Raw genomic sequence first — 22816 nt, 5'->3', positions numbered from 1 at the left:
TGGGAACTTAGGCTGCACATACAATCAATGCAGAAGATCAAGCATGCAAACCAGGCTCATCCAGGGGCAAGCATCCCCATGGAGGAGTCTTGCCTCATACAGCTGTGCACTCCTTTGTTAAGTGACCAAGATGGAACACTCACTGATGCTCCAAAATGCCAAACAACCCTTTTCTGACCCATAGATTTATAGAAGGAGGAACTTGTCCTCTTTTTGTGTGTGTGCAAAAACCGCATGAATGAATGAAATTGCTGCCATGGGAGTGATTCAACTGATGCCATCTCAGAGAAACAGATTGGCTCCATCTTGTGTCAGAACATCTGCCACATTGCAAAATTCAGGCTTTGCCCTCTCCCATTCGACTTTTCTCCTGCACCACTTCAGTTACTCCATGACAACTGCAAAGTTCTGCTGTCAAAAAAGTACATAAAGGTTTAGGCAAAAATAGTAAATTTGAGTTTATATAATCTCTAAGGTGTTTTTTTTTTTTCCTCTTTCTGCTAAAATAAATAAATCAGTGCTTGACAGTAAAAATGAAATGTTTTCTTCCCAAATGCTAATATAAATACCCACTTAGCACATTTGTTTGTATGTTATTGCATGTGATATCCATTAGTACTTGACAAATGTGCTTCATCCAGGTGGCCTCAGCATCCACAGCTAGAGGAGGAGTTCTGTTCACATTCTTCTTTGCTGTTTTTAGTTGTGTGTAATACTGACTTTTCCCCTTTGCAGAACAAGGCTAATTAATCTTTTATATATGCTCTAAGTTGCCTTCTTGTTTTGTTTTGTTGCCTGAAAAGCAAATTCATATTCCTACTAAGCAGTTGCAGAATATTTTTTTTCTGGATTTTCCCTCAGTATGAGTAAAATCAGTATCCAACTCTGCTCCTTTTTTATCCAAACCAAGTATTACATAGGCAAGCACTCCAACTTTTGGAGAATCAGGGTCACGCAATGGTGGAAAATTAGAAGGAAACATTTTTTAAAGGTTGAAGGGAATTCAGCTTTAACAGACAAGGAAAATACCACAAGTTTAATTCTTGTAATGGATGGCAGCGAGACACGCTCTGCTTTCTGAGATGAGTATTATTCCATAAAGGAATGCAACATGAACCAGTAGTTAAGCTAGGACAGATGTTGCTGGAAATATTTGAAAGATGTTTACTTTATATTATTAGTGATCAAATATGCAGTGTTCTTGGGTAAGTCATCCTCATTGACTTCCCACAAGACATAATATTTTCCTTGTTGGAAAAGGCAAGTAACTAAATTGTAGGCAGCTTTTAGTAACCCAGACATTTAGGCCTGGTGATGTAGCTGCTGAGGTATCCACCAGCATCCCCAACCCAACTGCTGCCCCAGCCTTGCTCCCCTTTTTCCCTCTGCATATCGGAATGATTCCCTCATTTCCAGCCCAGCGCTGGTACTTTCCCCAATAGCTTTACCAAGAGGAACTGCTATCTGGAGCAAACTGTCCCTTCCTCCTGTGGATACCCCTCAAAAATAACCTACTTCCATTTGCCATCAGTGAATCACTCTGAGCTTGAATTAAGACGCAAAAAAGAATTACTTTTTTTTTCCTCATCAGGATGTGAAATTGGCAAACACAGGGTTTCCCCTCACAAAGATTATAAAGCTTTCAGCTAGTACAGAAGTGCTGCAGTCTTCACTGAGGACACACTTGTAGATAATTAAAAATATATATATAATCACTGCAGTTAATACGTTCCTGTAAAGTTAAAGCTGATTTAAGACTGCCAACACTCTTGAGTTGCATTAGTTTAATCCCCTTTAACTAATCAGGTGTGAGTTGTATGTGGAACATATCCAAACCCTCTATTATAGGGGGAAAAAAGGTACTGATCAGCAGCAAAGAGAGGGAGGTGTAAACCCTTCCTTCTATTCACCCCCCTCTCCTTGCTGGGCCTGCCACCCTTTCATGTTGGAGGGGAAATGTTTTTTTCAGCTCCCATCCACCCTGTATTTTTTTGTTCCACATCCGTTGCTCACATCACTGGAGCTGCTGGCTGGTGTGGTAACTATTTATAAATGATCAAGTGGCATTTTCTGATTCCATCACCTCACTGGTGATAGAAATGGACAAGGAGAAGCAAACTGGCTGGGCTGTGGCTGTCAAGCACTGGCCAAACAGCCAGCCTTCCCCAGATCCATGCTTTGAATGTCCATTTCCTAAATCTCTCACTTTTATACCACTTACAGCGTACTCTCCTACCTTCAGGTCTTTTCTATATCTAAAATGTGCTTGCTGCAGTACGGCCGCAGATTACTTTTCTCATCAGCCTGAGGGCACAGGAAGTGATACAGCTCTTACTGCAATCCCGTTGACTTCAGCGGAATTGCTTCCATTAGAGCAAGCAAAAGCAGAATGAATAAATGTCCTGTTCCTCCATTATTAACAGAGTTGTGCCATGAAACCCATTGGAGCAATTAGATAGATAACAATTAGATAGTTGATGACTGACTTAGCCTGTCCCTGGGCATGTGGCAAGTTAAACTGCATGTTTGGATACCAAGAGAGAAGACAAACTAATCCTTGCTGTATACTGTTTTCCATCTCCCAACCTGCCAGCAATCAGACAGAGACTGCCCACTTCACCTAGCAGCAGAGCAGCCTCATGTTCAGCAGTGCAGGGCATCGTCCTCCTTGTCCCAGAGCCTGCTGAGAGCCAGAGCAGCTCTGGCAGAGCAGAGGAGGGGCACTGACAGAAAAAAACATTCTGCTTTTTGCTTTTACTATTAATTTGGAAACAGTAATTTTATTTTCTCTATCTCTTCCTGTTGGGAATTTACTTTCTCTAACTCCTTATGTTGAGAAGTGAAGCACTGAAGCATTCAGGCACTCACAGGAGGAGCTTTCACCCTCATTTTATAGATGTGAAAACCCCGAGTCCCAGAGATATGATTTGGCCTTGGATACGGATTTGATTTGAGCCAGAAACCAGTCCCAGCTCAAAAGTGTCATGTAAATACATGAACCACAAGACCATCCCTCTTCCTCATCACTCACTAGCATTTAATTTAGATGCAAACACAAAAAGGCTGCAAAACAAAGCAACACTGCCACCACCCAAAGCCTCAGGCCCAGATCCACCATGAGTCAGACACACAAAGCTGCTCCCAAACTGCACCCAGCCATCACACAAGTGCTGTAGGAAATGCTGGCAGCTGCCTCCCTGTGCAGAGGTCACTCACACCATGAAGACACATGGGTGGTAATCTTTGAGTCTTTTATGGAACTTAGATACATCTCTCACAGTGAACAGCAGCAAAATGGTCCACAATGTGGCTGTGTTCAGAGAGGAAGGCAGCAGTTCCAGCTCCTGTCATTCCTTGCTGTACTGTTCTCAAAGGTAAAGCTAGTTTTCCTACCTCAATTTCCCTCCTGGGAATGTTCAGCCTGGAGAAGAAGAGGCTCAGGGGAGACCTTATTGCTCTCTATAGCTTCCTGAAGTGAGGTTGTAGTGAGGTAGGGGTCGGCCTCTTCTCTTGTGTCATTAGTGATAGGACTAAAGGGAATGGTTTCAAGCTGCAACAGGGGATATTCAGGCTGGACATTAGGAACTATTACTTCTCAGAAAGGGTGGTCAGGCACTGGAATGCACTGCCCAGGGAAGTGGTGGAGTCGCCAACCATGGGGGTGTTCAAGGAACAACTGGATGTTGTGTTGAGGGACATAGTTTAGTGTGAGCTATTGGTAATAGGTGAACAGTTGGACTAGATGATCTTTAAGGTCTTTTCCAACCTTGGTGATTCTATGATTCTATGACTCTTAGTCATATTGCCAGCTGCACACAGATGCATATTATGGACAATTCCTTTAAGTACAAGACATAGATTTTTGCTTTAAACAACAAATAAAAAAAAATCTCATCTATGCCTTCTGCTGATACATTCTCATTAAGGAACATATCCTCCACATCACTCTACAACAACTGGGCTTTCTCTCCCCTTCTCACTCTCTGCCTCCAATTCAGAAAAGTCAGGAATTACAACTGCTGATGCTGTGCTTGCTGCAGGGAAGTGAGGCTTTGCTATAAGCAGAAATGTGACCTTCATATTTCTTAGCCTTCAGCTGAAGGAAAGAGGATGTTGCCTCTTGCATAAAGGGGTTTCACAAAGGACTCACATAACCTGTTTTCCACCACTGCTGGTTAATAGCATGAGTTAAAAGCTGCAAGCAGATGGTAAGGATCTTGTTGGCCTGACTAAATGTTTTTTACTTCTTTCAAAGAGCTGTGAAGGAAATATTGCAGCTCATTTTTCTCCCTTTTCTCATGTCAGTGACTCCCAACTTCAGGCTACCCTGTAGCAAAATGGTGGGAACTGAGATCTAATATCTGCAGCAGCTGACTTATGCAGGGTATAACAAATCTTCTTACAGATTTGCAGAATAAAGAGTGACAACCAGCTCAGCCCATTTGTTCCCACTGCAGTCCTCACTCTTGCAAAAGGCAGTTCAATTTCATATAATCACAACAGCAAGCCGCTATAACAGAACACATTAAAAACACATCCATTCAGTAAAAGAACACTGTTTCACAAAAGGTCGCGCTTTCAGTGTTGAGGAGGCTGCTAGTCACAGCAAAATGCCAACACATCCTATCGCAAAGCATTGACTCGCCTATTCCCTGGCTGCCTCAGCTTCAAGTATGACTTACGATATTCATTCTTTCTTGTATTTCTTTTTATTGTTACCTTGAGTGATATTTGAAAAGCAGCCCAGGTGTCTGCATGGCAAGTATCAGAGGCCGCTGCACTTGTCACCATGGCTCCTTCTTAAATTAACTACTTGTTGGTGATTTAAATCTTTTCCAAACACACTACTTCTTCAAAATGGCTGCTGGCGGGTGGGCAGCCTCCGTTTCTAAAAGACTCAATGATAACTGATTGTTTTTAATCTCAGAATTGGGAAACAGTGAATTACGTTGCTTTCCCCTTCCTAAAAAGAAAATCAGTGAAAGGAAAGGGTTTTGTTAGGCCTCACACCTTGCAGCTCTGGACAAAAGACTTGAAATTTCTCAAGCTTGCCATTACAGTGCAATTGTACTTCAGCAGTTTCCACCTGACAAAGTCCTACAGCTCGGGGCAAGCAGGTCATTATCCTCAAGAGAAATCTATAAGAATTCATCATATAAATGCAATGAATATCCCTCAGCATTGCATGCACTCAAGGCAAGTTTAGAGAGCCGTCTTGCTCCAAATAACAAAATACTTGAACAAAAGCACGGATGATAACTGCTAGCAGTATGAGCTTTTAAATGCTTTATGACACGGCCAGATTGGTTCAGTAAGAAAACAGGTTTGGGGCTGGTTAGTTGAGATTTTTTGCTGGTTTTATGGTTAATGATAGCCAGATGGATAAGGATTTTATTATAGGCTTTGGCAAGTCAGTGCTGCTGAAGGACTGACACATGAAACACTAGCTCAAAGTTGGAACACCAGATTTTCATCAACACTAACTTGAAGCAGCGTTTCTGAAACTGTAGCCTGGATGTGCCACCACAGTTTGCATATAACCTACCTCAGTTTGCATATAACCTAACCACAAAGATTAGGAATTATTGTGTCTTAAGTGAAAAGGATTAGCAAGGCCCATTCATCACAAAGACAGAACTCTTGAGAAGCTGTACATGTAAATGTGAACACTAGGTTCTGATCAAGAGTGCGTGTGCCCAGTTGGCAAGAAGCACATCTCATACCATCAAAAACATTCCTGATTTTCTAACTCAACACTGAAAACTGTTGTCTTGGAAAGCCTGACCCAAAACAATCCAGTTGGAAATGACTCATCTCCCCAGGAGTCGCACATGGGTGACATTCATCTTTGTTTCCTCATTTGTAGCATAGGCAGCCACTTCATACCCAAAAGATCTTGTCTCAGCAGTTTCCATTTTAAGACAGTACAGTAAGAGAAAGAGCTAAGTAATCTATTTGTGGCTGTCAAACAGTACACTCGAAACTGTATATGCATGGCAGGTGCCTGAGAGAGCTGCTCAGCTATGCAATTTTAGTTATGCTGGGATGAGCATGGGGAGAAAATGCCATCGAGAGGGCAGAGCTAGTAAATAAAGGCTTCTGGTCAGTGAGAGAATAAGTTGATCAGCGTGTGCCTGTGCAGCACGACATCTTGTTGCTAACACAAATGATATAAAATTTTACCATTAGTATCACTTGGATCTTCAAGTAATTAAACTTCTCTCAAGAGCATCTCCTCTCATTGAAACAGGAGATCCTTCTACATGTGGCCCCTACTTCTCTACCTGCACAGAACCAATGCAGCAATCAGTGGGAGGGCTCAGAAAAACAAGCAGCAAGAAGCTGTGTTTGAGGCATAACAGAGAAGGTTCACGTTTTCCTGACAAGTCAGGGTTTTTAGTCAGGATGCATCAGGAACAAGGCAGGTTTGGGAGCTCCTTGTGGTGCGTGCTCAGCTCACAGTGCCTCCCCGCACTCAGCAGCGCAGCTGGAAGCTATCAGCAGCCCAGCTTGGGCTTGTGACATCACTGCGGCACTGAGTGCATTTTTCACATACTGAGGGAACAGGGATGTGGCCTGCCAGCTGGGGGAGTTTGCTGTGTAGACTGAGCACACTGCAACCCCTCTTCAGTTTTCTGAAGGGGCTGAGGCAGCTGCCTGTAAATTGTGCTTATCAGTGCTGTCAGTTGCTTTACAAAACATGCAAAAATCATACAAAGACTGTGTGAGGAAGGCACAGATTTAGCTGGGAGCCTCGGGAGCAATGCTGTGCTGCACATCACTACAGGCAGGCTCATTAGTCTCAACTGGGACAGAGCTTTTCTCTTCATAGTCCCTGGGATGATGTTATGTTTCGTTCTCAGGATGCTGATAACATACCTGTGTTCCCAGTTGGTGCAGTGCAGTGCTGTATGGAGCCAAGGATGTTTCACTTTTCTCAATTTCTTCTACTGTCCTACCAAGGGGGAGAGCTGGGGAAGGAGCTGGTAGGGGATAGAATCAGGACAGATGACTTAAATTGGCTAAAGACATATTCCATACCATATGACATCATACAAAAGGCAAGTTCAAGATCAGTCAGCAGGCAATGAGAATTGGTTGTGCATCACTTGCTATATACAATCATATGTATACTACTATAACCATAAGTAGTATCCTTTTCTTTCTTCCCTATCACAATAAATAGTTTTATGTCAGCTCAGGAATTCTATTACTTTATTTTCCCCCCTCAGCCCACTGGGAAGGAGGGAGCAAACAATTGTATGGTGCTGAGCCACCTGCTGGGTTAAACCACAACAGCCATTTATCAAATGAATCAGCCCAGGACTCTGCTTTGCAGCCTGATAGAAGGCATCCTGAATGCCAGAATGAGCAGCCAGTTCCTCACCTTATCATACCTTTGCGAAATAGGTGTTACAGTTGTCAAGAATTTTACAGTGCTCTAAGAGGATTTACAGTTTCCAGGCAGACAGAGATGGTCAAAGAGCAGAGATGTATCAAGCTGAAGGACCAGCTCACCATAAAGCTCTTGTACCTCACCTGTGTTTGACTGCCTGTGCCTGAGAGCACTGTGCTGCTGAATCAAGGGAGAAGCTCCATTTGGGGCTCAGAGAAGGGCAACAAACTGGAGCACCCTTACAACGTAGCATGTTGCTGGTAGCCCACAGCAATCAGAAAGAAGCTGTGCATTAACAGAGACTGTGGTTGTCCACCCAGTCCTTCCAAGAGCTGACACAGCAAAGTCCCATCTTCTGATTTCAGACACCAGGTCAAACTTCGCGCAAGTCCTCTGAAGGGAAAAATACAGAGACCCGATATTAAGAGTAAATACAAGGGCTCTAAAGTTGAAGTGAAATCCTTATTTAACTTCTTGCATCTGCCTACTGCACCCGTAAGAGCAAAGCAAAGAAGATACTTGCTTGTACAAACTTGCATTAAGATATCAGAAACAAAAAGACCATACCTCACTCAGCAGTTCCAAAGAGGATACACTTGATTTTACACAACTGTATTTCTAGAAGCAAGTCTTAGTCAATTGTATGCAGTTTATGATATTGGTAAAAGCTTGCCATGTATAAGTGTAGGAAGCAATATGATTTCTAGTGCATTCTAGCACAGAGCAATTGCAATGCTGGCCTCACTTCTACTTTACAGTAGTCACACAGGAGTCAGCTGCTCAGCAAAGGAGACTTGGGCCAGGTCCTTTGGATCTGAGCAAGCACTGATGCTCTCCTGCCTTCAGAATTAGGCTATCAAAATGCTTTCCTTTCAGTTTTAAGGTTCCAGAGTTCATATGGTCACATTTACAGGTAGTTTTTAATTGTTTTTTCAAGCTCTGGGTTCCTCCCTGACAGAAGGCAGCATTATTTCTGCTGATGGTTTAAAGGCAACTTTTTAATAGCTGCCAGGTAACTTGGGCAAAGGAAGTGAGGTGGTAAGTAAATTATAGAAACTTTGGATTCGCCATGCTTAAATTATAAGTGAAATAACACATTGCTAAAGGTACTAAGACCCCATTGTTTATCCAGTTGTGATAGCTGGGGTTTGAGATTTAAGGCTTTGGAGTGCAGCCACATCCACTTGGGCATCATTTGACCTTGTTCCTAGCAGCCACTGCTCAGGGCTTGTGTGCTTCTTTGAGCTGTCCCTTCTTGTTATGTATTTTTCCAGCTGACCCCATTGATCCCATCTGAAGGAGCTGAGCTGCTGCAATTCTTTGCATGGCAAAATATCAGGCCTGACAAACAACAGCTGTAGCTCCAGCAGAAGTCAGGTCATTTACACGGTGTTCTCCCCTACCACCTCTCTTCACTACTCTTACTATAAAAAACTTCCTTACATCCAAACAAAATTTCCCCTCTTTTAGTTTGAAACCATTTCCCCTTGTCCTATCACAACAGCCCTGCTAAAAAGTCTGTCCCCTTCCTCCTTACAGCCCCTCTTTAAGTTCCTAAAGGCCCCTCCTCAGGTCTCCCAGAAGCCTTCTCCAGGCTGAGCAGCCCCAGCTCTCTCAGCATGTCCTCATAGGAGAGGTCTACAAAGGTCCATGTCTGTCCCATACAGAGTACTCCACACTCGGATGCAGTACTCCAGGTGAGGCCTCACCAGATCAGAGCAGAGGGGCAGGATCACCTCCTTGGCACTGCTGGCCACACTTCTTTGGATGCAACCCAGGATACAGTTGGCTTTCTGAACTGCTTAGCTCATCTTCTCTCTGTAGTGAGTCTACCCGTCTCCAGGCAGGCAGCAGGAAGCCATTTTGCAGCTGCTGCACCTAACAGACCAGGAGCTTCATGTGCCCAAGGCACTGGCAGTCAAAGCAGTCTCTCATCCCATTCTATGAGTGCCTCTGTTGCAAGCAGGGACACAGGACACCCTCACAGCCACTGAGACACTGGGCTGCACTGGCTCACCCCTACATTCCCACTCATGCTCCACAGCAATCGGTATCAGGGTCACAGATCAGAAACTAAGTGGATGCACCCCGCATTTGTCTGAGCTTTACTGGTCAGAATGCTACCATGGTTTACAACAGCCACCCTCACAGTGGGCTGCAGTGGTAGAGAGGGCCTGTAAGGAAGCAATGAGTATGTATGACAGTATGATACCCTAGACATCAAGACCAGTACAATGTAGCATGAAGGGCAGTAGGGCCTGTAAGCCTGAGATCTTCGATGCCATTCTGGAGTGAGACAGGCAACACAAAACCCTTTTACACTGACTGCAGCTGAGGAAAAGAAATGAGTTGGCAGCAGTCCTACAAAATGCGCGTTGCTGTGTCACAGCCAGCTGTCACCTTACTTGTCCTTCAGGCTGCAGCATCCCTCTTGCAGCCAAGCTGAAGTACTGCAGGTGATGCCAGAAAGGGGAGCTCTGCTTCCTCCTCATGCTGCATCTGTCTGTGGGATTCTTGGGGCAGCAGCAGCTCTGAATCCTGCTCCCAGAAGGTATGAGAGGGAAGATTTCTGACAGGTCAGCTGCAGATTGGCTTTACTAACCCTCAGAGCAGGGCTACAGTCCCACTGCTGCCCTAAGAGGGCAGAGCTGTTATCCTCATCAGGGACGGCCACTTCCCGGGCATGTGCAGCAGCACCCATGCGCCCCCAGTGGGGAGCTCAGAGACCTAACATTGCTGAAACCCAACTTGCTGAATGCAAAGGTCAGAGCAACACGTCATCATCCCCACAGCATTCCTTCCCACAGCATGCACCAAACCTTTCCTTTCTCTAGCTGTTGAACCTTGCACTTCTTTCCCTTGGCACCTGGGAATAATTCAGGCTACTAGCAGGTTTGATGTCTGCTGTTCTCTTCAGAGACCTGTAGTGTCTTTCTACCAGTCGCCTTTACAAGAGCCACTACTTGATCTCAAGCAGCCAGAAGAAATCATCCAAACCCCTTTGTTTTGAGACATGGTTCATATCAACTATCCCTGAGACACCCTGTCACAGAATCACCAAGGTTGTAAAAGACCTTAAAGATCATCCAGTCCAACCATTCACCTATTACCAATAGCTCACACTAAACCATGTCCCTCAACACAACATCCAGTCGTTCCTTGAACACCCCCAGGGTCGGTGACTCCACCACCTCCCTGGGCAGTCCATTCCAGTGCCTGACCACCCTTTCTGAGAAGTAATATTTCCTAATGTTCAGCTGCCTGAATTTCCCCTGCTGCAGCTTGAAGCCATTCCCTTTAGTCCTATCACTAATGACACAAGAGAAGAAGCCGACCCCCAGCTCACTACAACCTCCCTTCAGGAAGTTACAGAGAGCAATAAGGTCTCCCCTGAGCCTCCTCTTCTCCAGGCTGAACATTCCCAGCTGTCCCCGTGGGGATGCTCTGCCCTCAGCTCCCCAGCAGCTGGCCCACATCAGCTCCTGGAAAAAAGGAGTTCCTCCTGCCCCTACCCTTCCACATACTTTAAAGCCAATATATTAGTTGCAGTATTTCACATTACACATGTGCTTCAGAGCAAACCCACATCATACCAGTTTTCTGAACTCAGGGAAAAAAAAAAGATGTTAAGATTCTTCATTCCCACAGATGAATGTTCATAACAAATATCTGCACATCGGTGCATAAAAGCTAGCACATAAGCTGCCTCTGCAAAGCAGCTACTTAACATCTTGCACACTCCACATGCCTGTAACACCTTCCCACTGCTTCACATGAGAAGCTCATTCAGAGACAACTGTCATCTTTCAATCCTGCTTTCTTTTTTCCCTGAAAATGAGCGTTTCCTGGAGCAGACACCAACTCCTGCTATTTCTCACTGAGTGTTGCCCAGCAGCCCGTCACAAGTTACTTTTTCTACACTATTTAATGCATCCTAAGCCAAGAATAAAGATGCACAAGGGCAAAGAAACAGGTGCTTGGAAAACCAAAATGCATTTCTTTGGCAGCATCTACATGAGATTCTCTCAGCTAAACCTCCACACCCTCACAGGCACCCTTGTAATTGTGCACCAATATTTGAGGCAGCATGTAGCAAGAGAGAGTTCATTTCTGTATTTCCCAAAAGACAGACAGATGCCTGGATGTCAGATGCTTTCTCTGACTCTTAGAGGACCTGCTAGGAAGGGAAAAGGGAAGAATAGGCTCCCCCATCACACACACACCCAGCCTGGCCAGCAGGACCGCTGGATGACAAATACATTAATTTAGGACTCAGAAGATCAGGTGCTAACCTCAGCCCCAGCCTCCCTTGCATGCCTTCAGCAATCAGCTCATCCTTCTGGGAAGAACTGTGGTAATTAACCAAACATCAGGAAAACAGGAGTTTCTTTGATGTGGAGTCACAGGCACAGGGCGAAAATTCCTGCTCTGCTGCTGGTTGGATCTCCTCAAGAACACGAAACGGTGAATCAGCTCAGTTAGCTCAGCATGGCACTGAGATTAAGCCATGATAAAGAGTGACTGCGGAGAGGTCTCCAGAGCACATCTTAGCACTGTCACATGCTACCGTATTACACTGATAAGCAGGGTACAGGCTGTGCTATTGGGATGTACTATGCTCACTGCAGTGTGTAAATCCACCTTAAAGTTCAGCAAGCCCACTCTAAAGTTCACAGTCATATTTAAGCCTTAAAACAATTCCACTAGGCATCACAGGCGAGGACAAGGGTGTACATAATGGCAGCCAATCATCACCAAACTACTCAGTGTGACAATGCAAATGCAGCCTGATGCTGCTAGAGATGCCACCCCTCACATCTGGCAAGCTTAGCAGTGTGCATAACTGTAGTTACCGTGATTTTTTAGTTCCAATGCCTTCTGTTGGAAAAAGAGCAGCACTTTGTGCTATGAGCAACCAGCCAGCCGGTAGGTGCAGTTTGCTGCTGGGGTACTTTGGGACAGCTGCTTTGAAAGACACTTGCTTCATGCACACAGGCTCCAGGAATGGAACTCGCCCAGCTGTCAGCTTTCATATCAGACCATAGACCGCAGTCTCCTGAGCTCCAGCTGCAGCTTCTATGCCAGCTTGCTCAAGGGCTGGCAAAGCAGCTGATATCAGCAAGGCAAGACGTGCAGAGAATGTCACATATCTTCATCAAAAGCAGAGAAAGCTAATTTAAGCAAGGGGGGAGGGGACAAGGAAGCTTTTCTGTAAAGCTTAGTATGATCCCAGAGATGAACTAGTTGGATTAGCTACTTAGCAGCAGTGCAGTTTAAACATCACGAGGCTCAGGAGAAGCAGCCTTTTGAAGACGGGAACAGCATTCCTGAGTTACCTGCTTTCTCACCTACTGCAAGTGCACTCGGGCATTCTTAATCTGTGAAGCCACCAGCTCTTCTTCAGAGCTCATTTGATGCAAATACATAACACACAACTACTCCTCCAACCACACCCACCAGCCCATGAATTACCTACAACACTCAGTTCATTTGGCAGCATTACAAATGGGCACTGCGTCTTTCGCCCTTTGTGCTTCCCCACTACTAAGCAACAGGCCAGATGACTGCATTTTTGTGGGAAGGAAATGGCATCATGGAAAACCAGTGAAGGCTATCTCCCTTATGGGGTGTAGTCATAGTTGGGCTTAACACAAATGTTTTAAATGCCAAGAGACTGACAAACTCACTTGAAACACTGGTGTTTAGGTTACGTCCCTCATTGTAAGGCACTGACACAGTTCGGTCAACTCCTCACCCACTTTGGGAGCTGCCTCCAGTACAAGACACTGAGCTCTTGGAATGAGTCCAGGGGAGGAATACTAAGATGATGAGAGGGCTGGAGCACCTCTCCTGTGAAGAAAGGTTGAGGGAACTGAGCTTGTTTAGCTTGGAGAAGGCTCCAGGGAGACCTCATTTGTGGACTTCCATGACTTGAAGTTAGTGTATAAACAGGAGGGGGAACAGATGTTTATAAGGGTGGATAGTGATAGGACAAGGCAGAATGGTTTTAAACTGAGACAGGGGAGGTTTAGGTTAAATATTAGGAAGACGTTTTTCACCCAGAGGGTGGTGACACACTGGAACAGGTTGCCCAAGGAGGTTGTTGATGTCCCATCCCTGGAGACTTTCAAGGCCAGGCTGGATGTGGCTCTGGGCAGCCTGGCCCTGCATATATACCAGGGAGGTTGAAACTAGATGACCACTGTGGTCCTTTTCAACCCAGGCCATTCTATGATTCAATGATTGCATCAGGTAGGTATGTGGAAGGCCCTCCCTGCTCAACAGGTTATCAGATTTGATGTCAACAAGAGGAAATGGTAGATAAGTCTCTACAGGGGGCTGCATGGATATCAAAATGGGGGGGAAAAAATAGCTTTTTCTTAGTGCTAACTCTGTTTTTGTTATATGTTCCCTCTAGGCAGCCAGCTCCTTGGGTTCTTGACTATCAAGGCCCTGGTGCGCGGGCCCGGCTGGCCTGGGACCTGGCCAGACACAAAGGCCGCCTTCAGCCCCCCAGCGTGTGGGCAGTCATGATCCACACTCCTCCCAGCCACCAGGACAAAGGGAAAAGGTGAGGTGTCTTTCTCCTGCAGAATTCAGATACTCACACCATGGCTGCAGTACTCTTACCTGTCACCTGCAAACAGAATCTTGCTGGTTTGGAAATGTAGGAGTACCAATTCCACATAAAGCACAGCCACACAAGTAAAAGTCAAAAGCATTCCACAGCCCAGGGAATCAAAAACAGTTAAAACATGCGTCATTCAAAACAATTATAGTTGTAAAAGCTGAAGGGAAAAACTTTAGGAGACTTAACCACCTTAAAGTTGAAAGGAGCTTCACAAAGGCAAAAAGAAAAGAAAAAAGCAGCAACGCTCCTATCCACAATCATGGCCATGCTCTGGGAATACCTCAGACCTCAAATCAAACCATATTTCTGTATCTACAAATACTTCTATTCCCATAGGTTCACTGTCACAGAGGAGTCTCCCACATGGGAGCTCACCCTCTCTCAAATTCCATTTTGTTAGATTGCAATGGAATCTCTGAAGCTCCAAGCAGAAGAAAACCAGTTTATGAGATTACATTTATTTTTAAGTGCTTGACTGTCACTCCTAAGCCCTCTGGCCTTGTGTTGACCTTTAGGATTTCTAGAGAAGATGCTACTTGTACTGCTTAAACTGTTTTAGCTTTGGGATTGTTCCAAACAGACAAATGACTGCAACTATGATGAGAGTAATTTTCCAGCATGTGGATTACTAGCATGTGGCCACTTAAGCTATTTTTACATGGGATTGGAAGCCTTATAGGTCACAGTCCCATGGTTTATCACTCAGCTGCATATCCTTTATGTTCAAAATCCCATTTAGCGTTCTCAGTCCTGCTCTCTTCAATTGCATTAACACAGAAAGCCAGAGTATTATCATTTCAATGTACTATTCAAACTAAGTAAACAAATGAGACACCAAGTTTAGTGAATAACTATAGTATGCCACCATATGTGCAGACATAGAAACATAAGCAGTAGTAGACAACACAGCAGACATCTCCCCTTATTTCAGCTGTGTATATACAACCTTTTAGTATCTTCAACCACAAGCAAATAAGTGCATCTACTTCCAAATGCTTCATAGTTGATATTTACTGCAGCCAGACCAGAAAGCCATAAGGTCTATTCACAGCACTGCAGAACTCCCTTGATACCAAAGTGTGTTTTCTCTTCCTTTTCCTCTTGTTTTTCTTATTATTTTATTCACAATCTCTGTTAGCTTTGTCAACAAAGCAAAGCTCAGAAATGTCAGTCTACTGGAAAAAGCGCTTACACGCTGAAAGACCCACCTGTTCAGAGATATTGAACATAATTCCAGTTGATCCTCTCATTTCCATTTTTACTTGATAAATAAGGAGTTCCCAGTAAGCTGTGGGGCCTGAAGTGTGTTCTGCAGATCCCAACCTTCTAACATCCTGAGCTGCTAATTGCCTTCTAGGTAGCATCCAGCTGACAATTTTAAATGGAGTAGCTTTCCCAAGTTAAAATCAGATGGATGCAGCACGTGCTTGCAGTACAGACCCAGCTTTTTTCACTCTAGAGCACTAAACTGAGATTTTGCTCATGGAGAGTCTAACAAATTGAAGACTTCTTTGTTTTAAAAGAGAAACTAATTCGTTTAAGTCCACCAACAATCTCATTATCTGGTACATACTCAGTGCTTATTTTTTGTTAGATTGAGTGATTTCAGAATAGAAGAAGCATACATCATGCAATAGTGGCATTCTTCTGACTGCTCTTTTCATATGCATTTGAGCTCAGTGCCAACAACACACATGGAACCTCTAAAGAACCTATGCCAACAGTCAGAGTCTTAACTAACTGCAAGGAATAGCGAGAAGCGCACCTTGCTAGAGTTCTCTTTTTTTGCACAAATAAATAGAGTAAGGCTTCCAAAGCTGTAAATTGTAATTAACTTTAAAATCTTGGAAAGCCTTCCTGCTGGACGATTCTTGCAACTCTCACTTATGTCATTAATAGGTAATTGGATGTCAGTGCACCATTGTCCACCAGTCACAAAAACAAGCACAACTACTTCAGAAGTGTGAGAAAGAAGATACCAAATACTATTGACATTAATTTCAGAAAGTTTATTGCACCAAATGCCGCAGAGAAATAGACCAAAGTGGTAGTGTACATAAACAACTATATGAAAAAAGCCATCGAAAACACATAGTCTGACATCAGTATTCAGTCATTCCTAAATTAAAAAAAAAAAAAGCTTGTGCTCTCCAAACATGCAAAATAGCAACACACGTTGTTATCTATATGGAAATCCTACTGTGTATGACAAGTTAGCATACTTGATATAAAAAAAAACACATCTAGAGTGCATTCAGCAGTTCAGACTTAGGTTTGATCCGGGTCCTTTTAACTCAGGTAGAATTTATACTCGATGAATAACTGATCGTTTTGTGTAAACTACATACAAGAGTTTGATGCATCTTAAAAAGGCTTTTTTAGGGGGCGGGAAAGTCCAATTTGTAACTCTGAAGGTGTAATTAGAAATATGAATTAAATAATTATAGAGTTAAGTACGTATTTGTTTCTTTTGGGCAGAAGACAGTTGCATACCTTAGATCAGAAAGTACTTATTTGAATTCAAATAATTCAATCTTGGTATTGTTTTAGGTTGAGGAGCTCATTAAAATGCCACGAAATTTAGTAGTTTATTCCTCCCCTCTCTGTGTAGCCTTGCCTGTAAAAAAATACATTCCTGAAAACTGCACTGAGTAAACTGCATTTACGTGGGATTCTGGAAAGAGTGTGCACTCCCACTTAAAGTATGCATTAACTTTACAGAAAAAACCTACATAATACTGATAAAAACTTTGGAGTATTTGAAAACTAAGCTACATAAATCAACTTTCAACTCCTCTGTACATTCATATCATCTCATTCAATTAAAACAAAAACATGCCCTATAGGATGTCTAACAGCATCTGTAAACACCTACTGCCCTGTCATGCCATACTACATCACATAAACAGCAAGATGCTACCAAAAACAAGATAAAGACTGAGTCAAAAAAACCCTAGAAGGTGGAATCCCATCAACTGAGGTAGTACATTTGGTGGAGGGGAAAGATATGTATTTACCTTTCTTTAGACTAAAACCTTTTGAACAGTAATAAACAGATTTCATGTTGAATTTCCCCTCCCCAAACTAAAACTGTCAGAACAAGGTAGTTCTTCATATGACTTCTGAAGAGCAGCAAAATGTTCGAAAAAGCAGCAAGAACTATAAAGTTTTAGCCTGGGCTGAATTAAATCCAAGCACTTTGACCATCAGGACACATGCCACCCCCAGATTAGTTTAATATCTTGCCAAAAGGCAGGTGATTATTATTTCTTTTTAAATAACCTGTGTAGTAAAGATCAGATGTTACCAGTTACGGTATTAGCCTTGAAATCACTGAATGTATTCTAAGGAAGTCAAAGTCGGCCAACTCTATGATAGCAAAGGCATCTCTGTGCACTGAAAAGCTGCCAGCCTGTTCAGATAAAAAGCCAACTAATGCCTTAGGAGAACTGGAACTGTATTTTAATAAATTCAACTATTAAGAATGACATGAAATAGAAGTACATGAGAACTTGTATATACACTCAGGGAAGGAGTTTCACAGTCCTACACACATGCACCCATGCCCCTTCCCCCCCCCCCCCCCCCCCCNAACAGGGACAGTTCAGGAATACACAATTTGCTCTATGGTTCTTACTTCGTTTTGATCTTGTAAAATAGAGTGATATCTGCTAACAAATAAATGCAGAGAGAAGCTTGCTTTCCAGTAGATACAAGGATTCACAGACCAAAGATAGGAAAAATTCTCTTAATTATTTGCAGTAGAAGTAGACCTGAACCAAAGAAAGATTTTAGCCTCCGTAGGCCAGAGACAAGCCTATGAAAATACAATAAAATAAACATCCGGAATGTCAGATAAGAAAGCCAGCATATAAGGAACAGCTTTAGAATCTTTGTATGGGAATATCAGGTATCCCTCTACTTGGAAACAATCTCTCTTCACAGTAAGTTAGTCCACCCATTACCCCTCAAAAAGCAACACAAGGTTAATCAAGACCCCAATCACAATTAAACAACTCACAAAATGCACATTTCATTGTTTCAAATTATTTAAAGTTTACTGTAGAAAAGTCCAAATATCAAGGTAGTATGAAATAAAACCACTTTTAATAAAAGTGCATCCATTCAGTGTTAAAAATCTCCAATCACCATTGAGGACAACAAATAACTGGTGACCAGAAGTTTCTCAGTTTGCTATTCCCAAACAATTGTTTTGCCAGCAACTCACTTGTAAGCTGTCAATTTCTGACCTCATTCACGCTGGCTCAGAACAAAACAGTTCAACATTTATTTTTCCTTTTCCTTAAAAAAGCTTCTTTTCGACTTCTTCCCTCAATCTGGTCCATAATTTCACATCCAGCTCAACACTGCTTTATGGTTTTTCTTGTTTTTTGGTTTTGTTTTTAGGTTTTTTCTTTACATTCATGCTATCACCAACATGAAAACAGCAAAATACAAAATTTCATTTTGCATTCTAGAAATATAGAAGGCCAGTATCAACTCAAGGAGAAGTAGTTTCTGGTCTCAAAGCAGTTAATCTACTAAGGAAAGGCACCCGTATGATAGTTTAAGATTTCTGTAGAATCAAAAAGGGTAATTGCAGACATTCATAGTAATATCAAATATTGGGGGGGGGGGGGGTGTTTGCCCTCTATGTTTCATTTTACTTTAAGCAACGCTCACCTTTTATGCCTACTTACAGTAACCAACTAATAACCAGAAAGAAGTAATACTTTTGACTGGAGGTTCCATAGAGATTCTTCCCCCCATTAAGATTGTCTTCAGTTGGTGCCATATACATGTGTACACGTGTGCCCTGTAGCACTGGTATTATACAGAAGTCTTTCAGATTCATACTCCTCAGAGATAGCAATACTTGATGACACCAAGACACTGGTTTAATTCATACAGAAACTCAAAAAGGTATTGAAGTTGCATCAGTAACAAATGTAAACTTGTAGCAGAAATTCCATAAGGCTTTCCTACAAAAAAAATCTCAGAAGTTCATTCCATTTTCAGGGTAGAATTACTTCTAGTCATAAGCCATTTGAATACCTCATTAAAAGAGACGCAGCGGCAGCTTTCTTCATTTCTTGTCCTTCAAGGAAAAAGTCACATCACCTCATGCACAACTCCATTTCCAGATAACATCTGCTGCTAAACTGCTAAACACAGATTCCATTTCTGAGCTGGTCACTTTTACTATACAAAATCATGCTTATGCTCTGCAAGAAAATCGTGTTCCATTTAATATACTTGCGTATAGGAATGTTATATACATACTTTACAGCTTTTCTTCCCCAGCAAAGAAATGTCCAGCACACCACACTCAGAAGCACAGCGTGATGAAATCCTTTCCAGCCCTCTTGTTCTTTAACTGTTACTTCATGGTTCTGAGCAGCGTTTTGGATGGCAGCTCACAGTCTGCCACATAGTGTTAGCTTTTGTCCTTTGATTAAAAACAAAATGCAAGGATGCAGTCACAAAGTCAGAAGAGAGATTAAAAGAAACACCTGAATGCCTTTTAGGTTATGTAAACTGAAGTCCTCCAACCAAGCATCCAGCTGAAATTGGAATGGAAAGGTGGTAAAAGGTACAGTTGTCTGCTTTTTTCAGTGTTCCCATTTACCAGTGTTTGGCACCTCTGTTCCTCTTCCAACATGCCCATATTCTTTACTTTAAGAGAATGACTATATCCTGAGATTTTAATTTATAAAAGTATTTGAGCAACATATGGGGAATGAGTACTTGCTATAGCAGCCAACAAAGGCAAGTCATTGGATTCAATCCTGGGGGAAAAAAAAACAAAACAAAGAAGAAAGAAACTTTAAAATATACAATCACTTCCACAAGAGAATAGAAACAAGAGGATATTCCTCATCCACTTTAATGATTTGTTCCTAATGTATCAACAAAAGCATAAGACATTTCAAAAAACAAACAAACAAGTTTGCTACCATTTGAGTGAAGAAAAAAAAACTCCTTTTCTTGGGAGTGTACGTTCACTCCTTACCCCTTCCCCTCCTTCTATTTTCACAGCAGGTGCATCCTTAAAGGTTGCACTCTACTAAAGAACCATTGTTGGATGACCTCAAAGTAACCAAAACACACATTTTCCTCATTCTTAAGATTTAAGAATGACAAATGATTAAGTCTGGCTTTTGAACTGCCTCCTGATTTTCAGATGGCTCACAGGAGGTCATTTCTACACTTTTAGACAGATGAGAGAAGGGGAAAGCTAAATATGGAATAAACAGCAAGTCCCCATAGGAACAAGATGATTACATTCAGAATCTGCAAAGGAAAGTATTTGGTTTAAGTTTCATTAAGCTAAGACTAATATCTACAATACTCACCCTAGTACAATTCCTAGTTCTTTTATGTGAACTCTTGTATGTCCTCGCAGGTATTCTGAAAGCATTTTGCTTTTGAGATACATCTCCTGTAGTCTATCCTCAAGATGCATTATGCACTGTAAACATAGACCAGAAACTTCAGAATGACTTTAAAAATTGCAGGATCACAGAAATTAACTAAAATAATACACTGACATATATTAGCAAGAACATGACAAAACTCCCCTCTCCAAAAAGAAGAGAAGGTAATTGGATATGTTACAGTTTTGCTGGCAAGTCAAAAAATACAATACACTAGCCTTTCTCACCTCAAGGAATTGGAGCATTTCCAGTCTACTTAGCAGCAAGCTTGTTTCAAGAGTCTTAAAGAAACAACCCCCAACACATTCAATTCCCCTCAAAGTCATACACAGCTTTTTGCCAGCCTGCTTTTAAACAGGTTTATAGACGATTTAGACAGCTCATTTGTATCTAACTTTCTTAAGACATTAAAGATGTCTTTTTAATTCGAGGCTGACAGAACAGTGGAACAAGTGACCTGGGGAAGTTATAGAGTCTCTTTCTCTGGAGATATTCAAACCCCACCTTGATGCTTTCCTGTGCAACCTACTGTAGGAAACCTGCTTTATCAGGCAGGTGGACTAGGTGATATCCAGAGGCTGCTTACATGCCTCCTATGTTACTGTGTGATTCTATGATTCATAAGGTGAGTAGGTAGGATGCCTTATCACGTATTTTGCACCAAAACACAAGGTAACTCAATTCAACATATTCCTTCTTCCCACAGGAATGTCCACTTCAAAAAGAAGTTAAATTAGTTCAATTTTCCAAGCTCCAGAAGATGAAAACAAGAAGCACATGCAGAACCTCATATTATCAAATACACAATCATCCAGCAGGTGGAGACTGCAATTAGAAACAGCAGTAAATATCTTCAGGCCATCATAAGCATTAGAAATGAGATCCTGCGAAAGCAGTTTTGCTAATTAAATAAAAAATAAGGAAAAAACTCATAGTGATAAGTGGCTATCATGTTTTTCTGATATCTTGAGCAAGATAAAGATTCTTAATGATACTCCTTCATATGTAATTATCTGTTATTTCTGAAAGCCAAAGAAGATGCCTATTATGTGAAAAGTAACTGCAGGCTTGTAAGCTTGTAAAGGAATCTTCAAACATACAGCACTATGTAAACATTTGAACTATATTAGTACATACACTTCTGACAAAGTTTAAATCAACATGACCATGAAAGAAGAGCCACACTTCTCCCCCCTGGAGTTCAGTGGAGCACTTCTCCATTCATTCATTGTCCTGTTCCTGTTAGCAAAAATCTGTAAAATCTGACAAAAGGATCAAAGTATCTTTAAAGCAGATAACAGAAAAATTACAAGCTTCTATCATTGTCGTTTTACTGTGACTTTCCATTTAGAAAGGGAAATAAAAATACTCCACTTCCTCAAAGCGTACAGAAATTGCACCTAAAAATCCCAAAGTAATGGTGGAAAAAACACTTTCATTGCAGAACCAGCTAATGAGTTCAAAACTGCCAGAAAGTAAGGTGCTCCTATGCAAGCATTACAATTCAACTAAACCTGCAGGCTTTTCATTGCCCAAAAGAATCCTGAAAGGACACTGATATTCACATCCTTGGCCCCAGTACTTGACTTCAAGAACTTAAAATAATCAGTGCTAATGATTTTATGCCAAACAGTGCCAAATATTACTATTTACAGCTGTTAATACTCAGCTCCATCATCCTCTTCCATCTACTAGCCCAGTCATTTCAAAGGCTTCTTATAGACAAAGCCTTTCAAGGCTACCTGTTGTAGAACAAACTGATTCTGCTTACTTAAAATAACTACTTAAACACCTAATCTTCTGCCAGATACAATGGTGTGTTTAAAATCCCATTACAATTATTGCTTGTAATTTGTTGTTTTGGCTGATTATAGCAACTCAAAGAGCTACTCATTTGCTCCAATGAACTCTACTACTGAGGACAGGAAAGGATGCTGTAAGATAAGCATTATGCACTATAAAAAAAATAATGTCCTCCTCTACAACTCATCCAACCCAAAGCACTTTCAGATTTCTGTATCCTCCCAGAAGTACAGTGGGAAGCATGTCAGCAAGGTGGTCTGAGGCAGGACTGACTAACAGAGTTGACTAGAAGATGCATGAAAGGTCAGGTAAACACGCACAGGTATACACATTGGGAGGGAAGAGAGAAGGCATCCGCTAGCTGTTGTTTGAAAAAAGAAGAGCCCAAAAACAGAAAACTGTATGGCAGAAACTGGCTTAGGTAGACAGAAGTTTCCAAAGGTAAAGAACTGAGAAAATTACAAGAAAAAAAAATGTAAGCCCAATTTACCAACCCTAATCATAAGTACATGAGGGCCATGCTAAAATTGCCTAAGTAACTTTAGTTCT

General features: G+C 42.2%; 2 protein-coding genes across 6 annotated transcripts in view; one reads left to right on the top strand and one right to left on the bottom strand.

Annotated features, from left to right (window-relative positions):
* C4H4orf45 (chromosome 4 C4orf45 homolog) overlaps positions 1-21402 on the top strand; it is a 28912-nt gene extending 7510 nt beyond the window's left edge. Inside the window, exons 3-5 of one of the 2 annotated variants that reach the window (XM_032444046.1) lie at positions 13815-13967; positions 19556-19620; positions 21171-21402. In XM_032444046.1, coding sequence (XP_032299937.1) covers positions 13815-13967; positions 19556-19595 — 193 coding nt within the window. In that variant the 3' untranslated portion in view covers positions 19596-19620; positions 21171-21402. The remainder of the gene's footprint in view (positions 1-13814; positions 13968-19555; positions 19621-21170) is intronic. The other variant, XM_032444047.1, reaches the window with a different exon arrangement.
* FNIP2 (folliculin interacting protein 2) overlaps positions 16016-22816 on the bottom strand; it is a 42918-nt gene continuing 36117 nt past the window's right edge. For all 4 annotated transcript variants that reach the window (XM_015860895.2, XM_015860896.2, XM_015860891.2 and 1 more), the window contains 2 exons: positions 20384-20499; positions 16016-19816 (listed from right to left, as the gene is read on the bottom strand). In XM_015860895.2, the coding sequence (XP_015716381.1) occupies positions 19738-19816; positions 20384-20499 (195 nt within the window). In that variant the 3' untranslated portion in view covers positions 16016-19737. The remainder of the gene's footprint in view (positions 19817-20383; positions 20500-22816) is intronic.

The sequence above is a fragment of the Coturnix japonica genome, chromosome 4 (genome assembly GCF_001577835.2).
Source record: "Coturnix japonica isolate 7356 chromosome 4, Coturnix japonica 2.1, whole genome shotgun sequence".
Lineage (NCBI taxonomy): Eukaryota > Metazoa > Chordata > Aves > Galliformes > Phasianidae > Coturnix > Coturnix japonica.
This window is presented reverse-complemented; position numbering and strand designations above follow the sequence as displayed.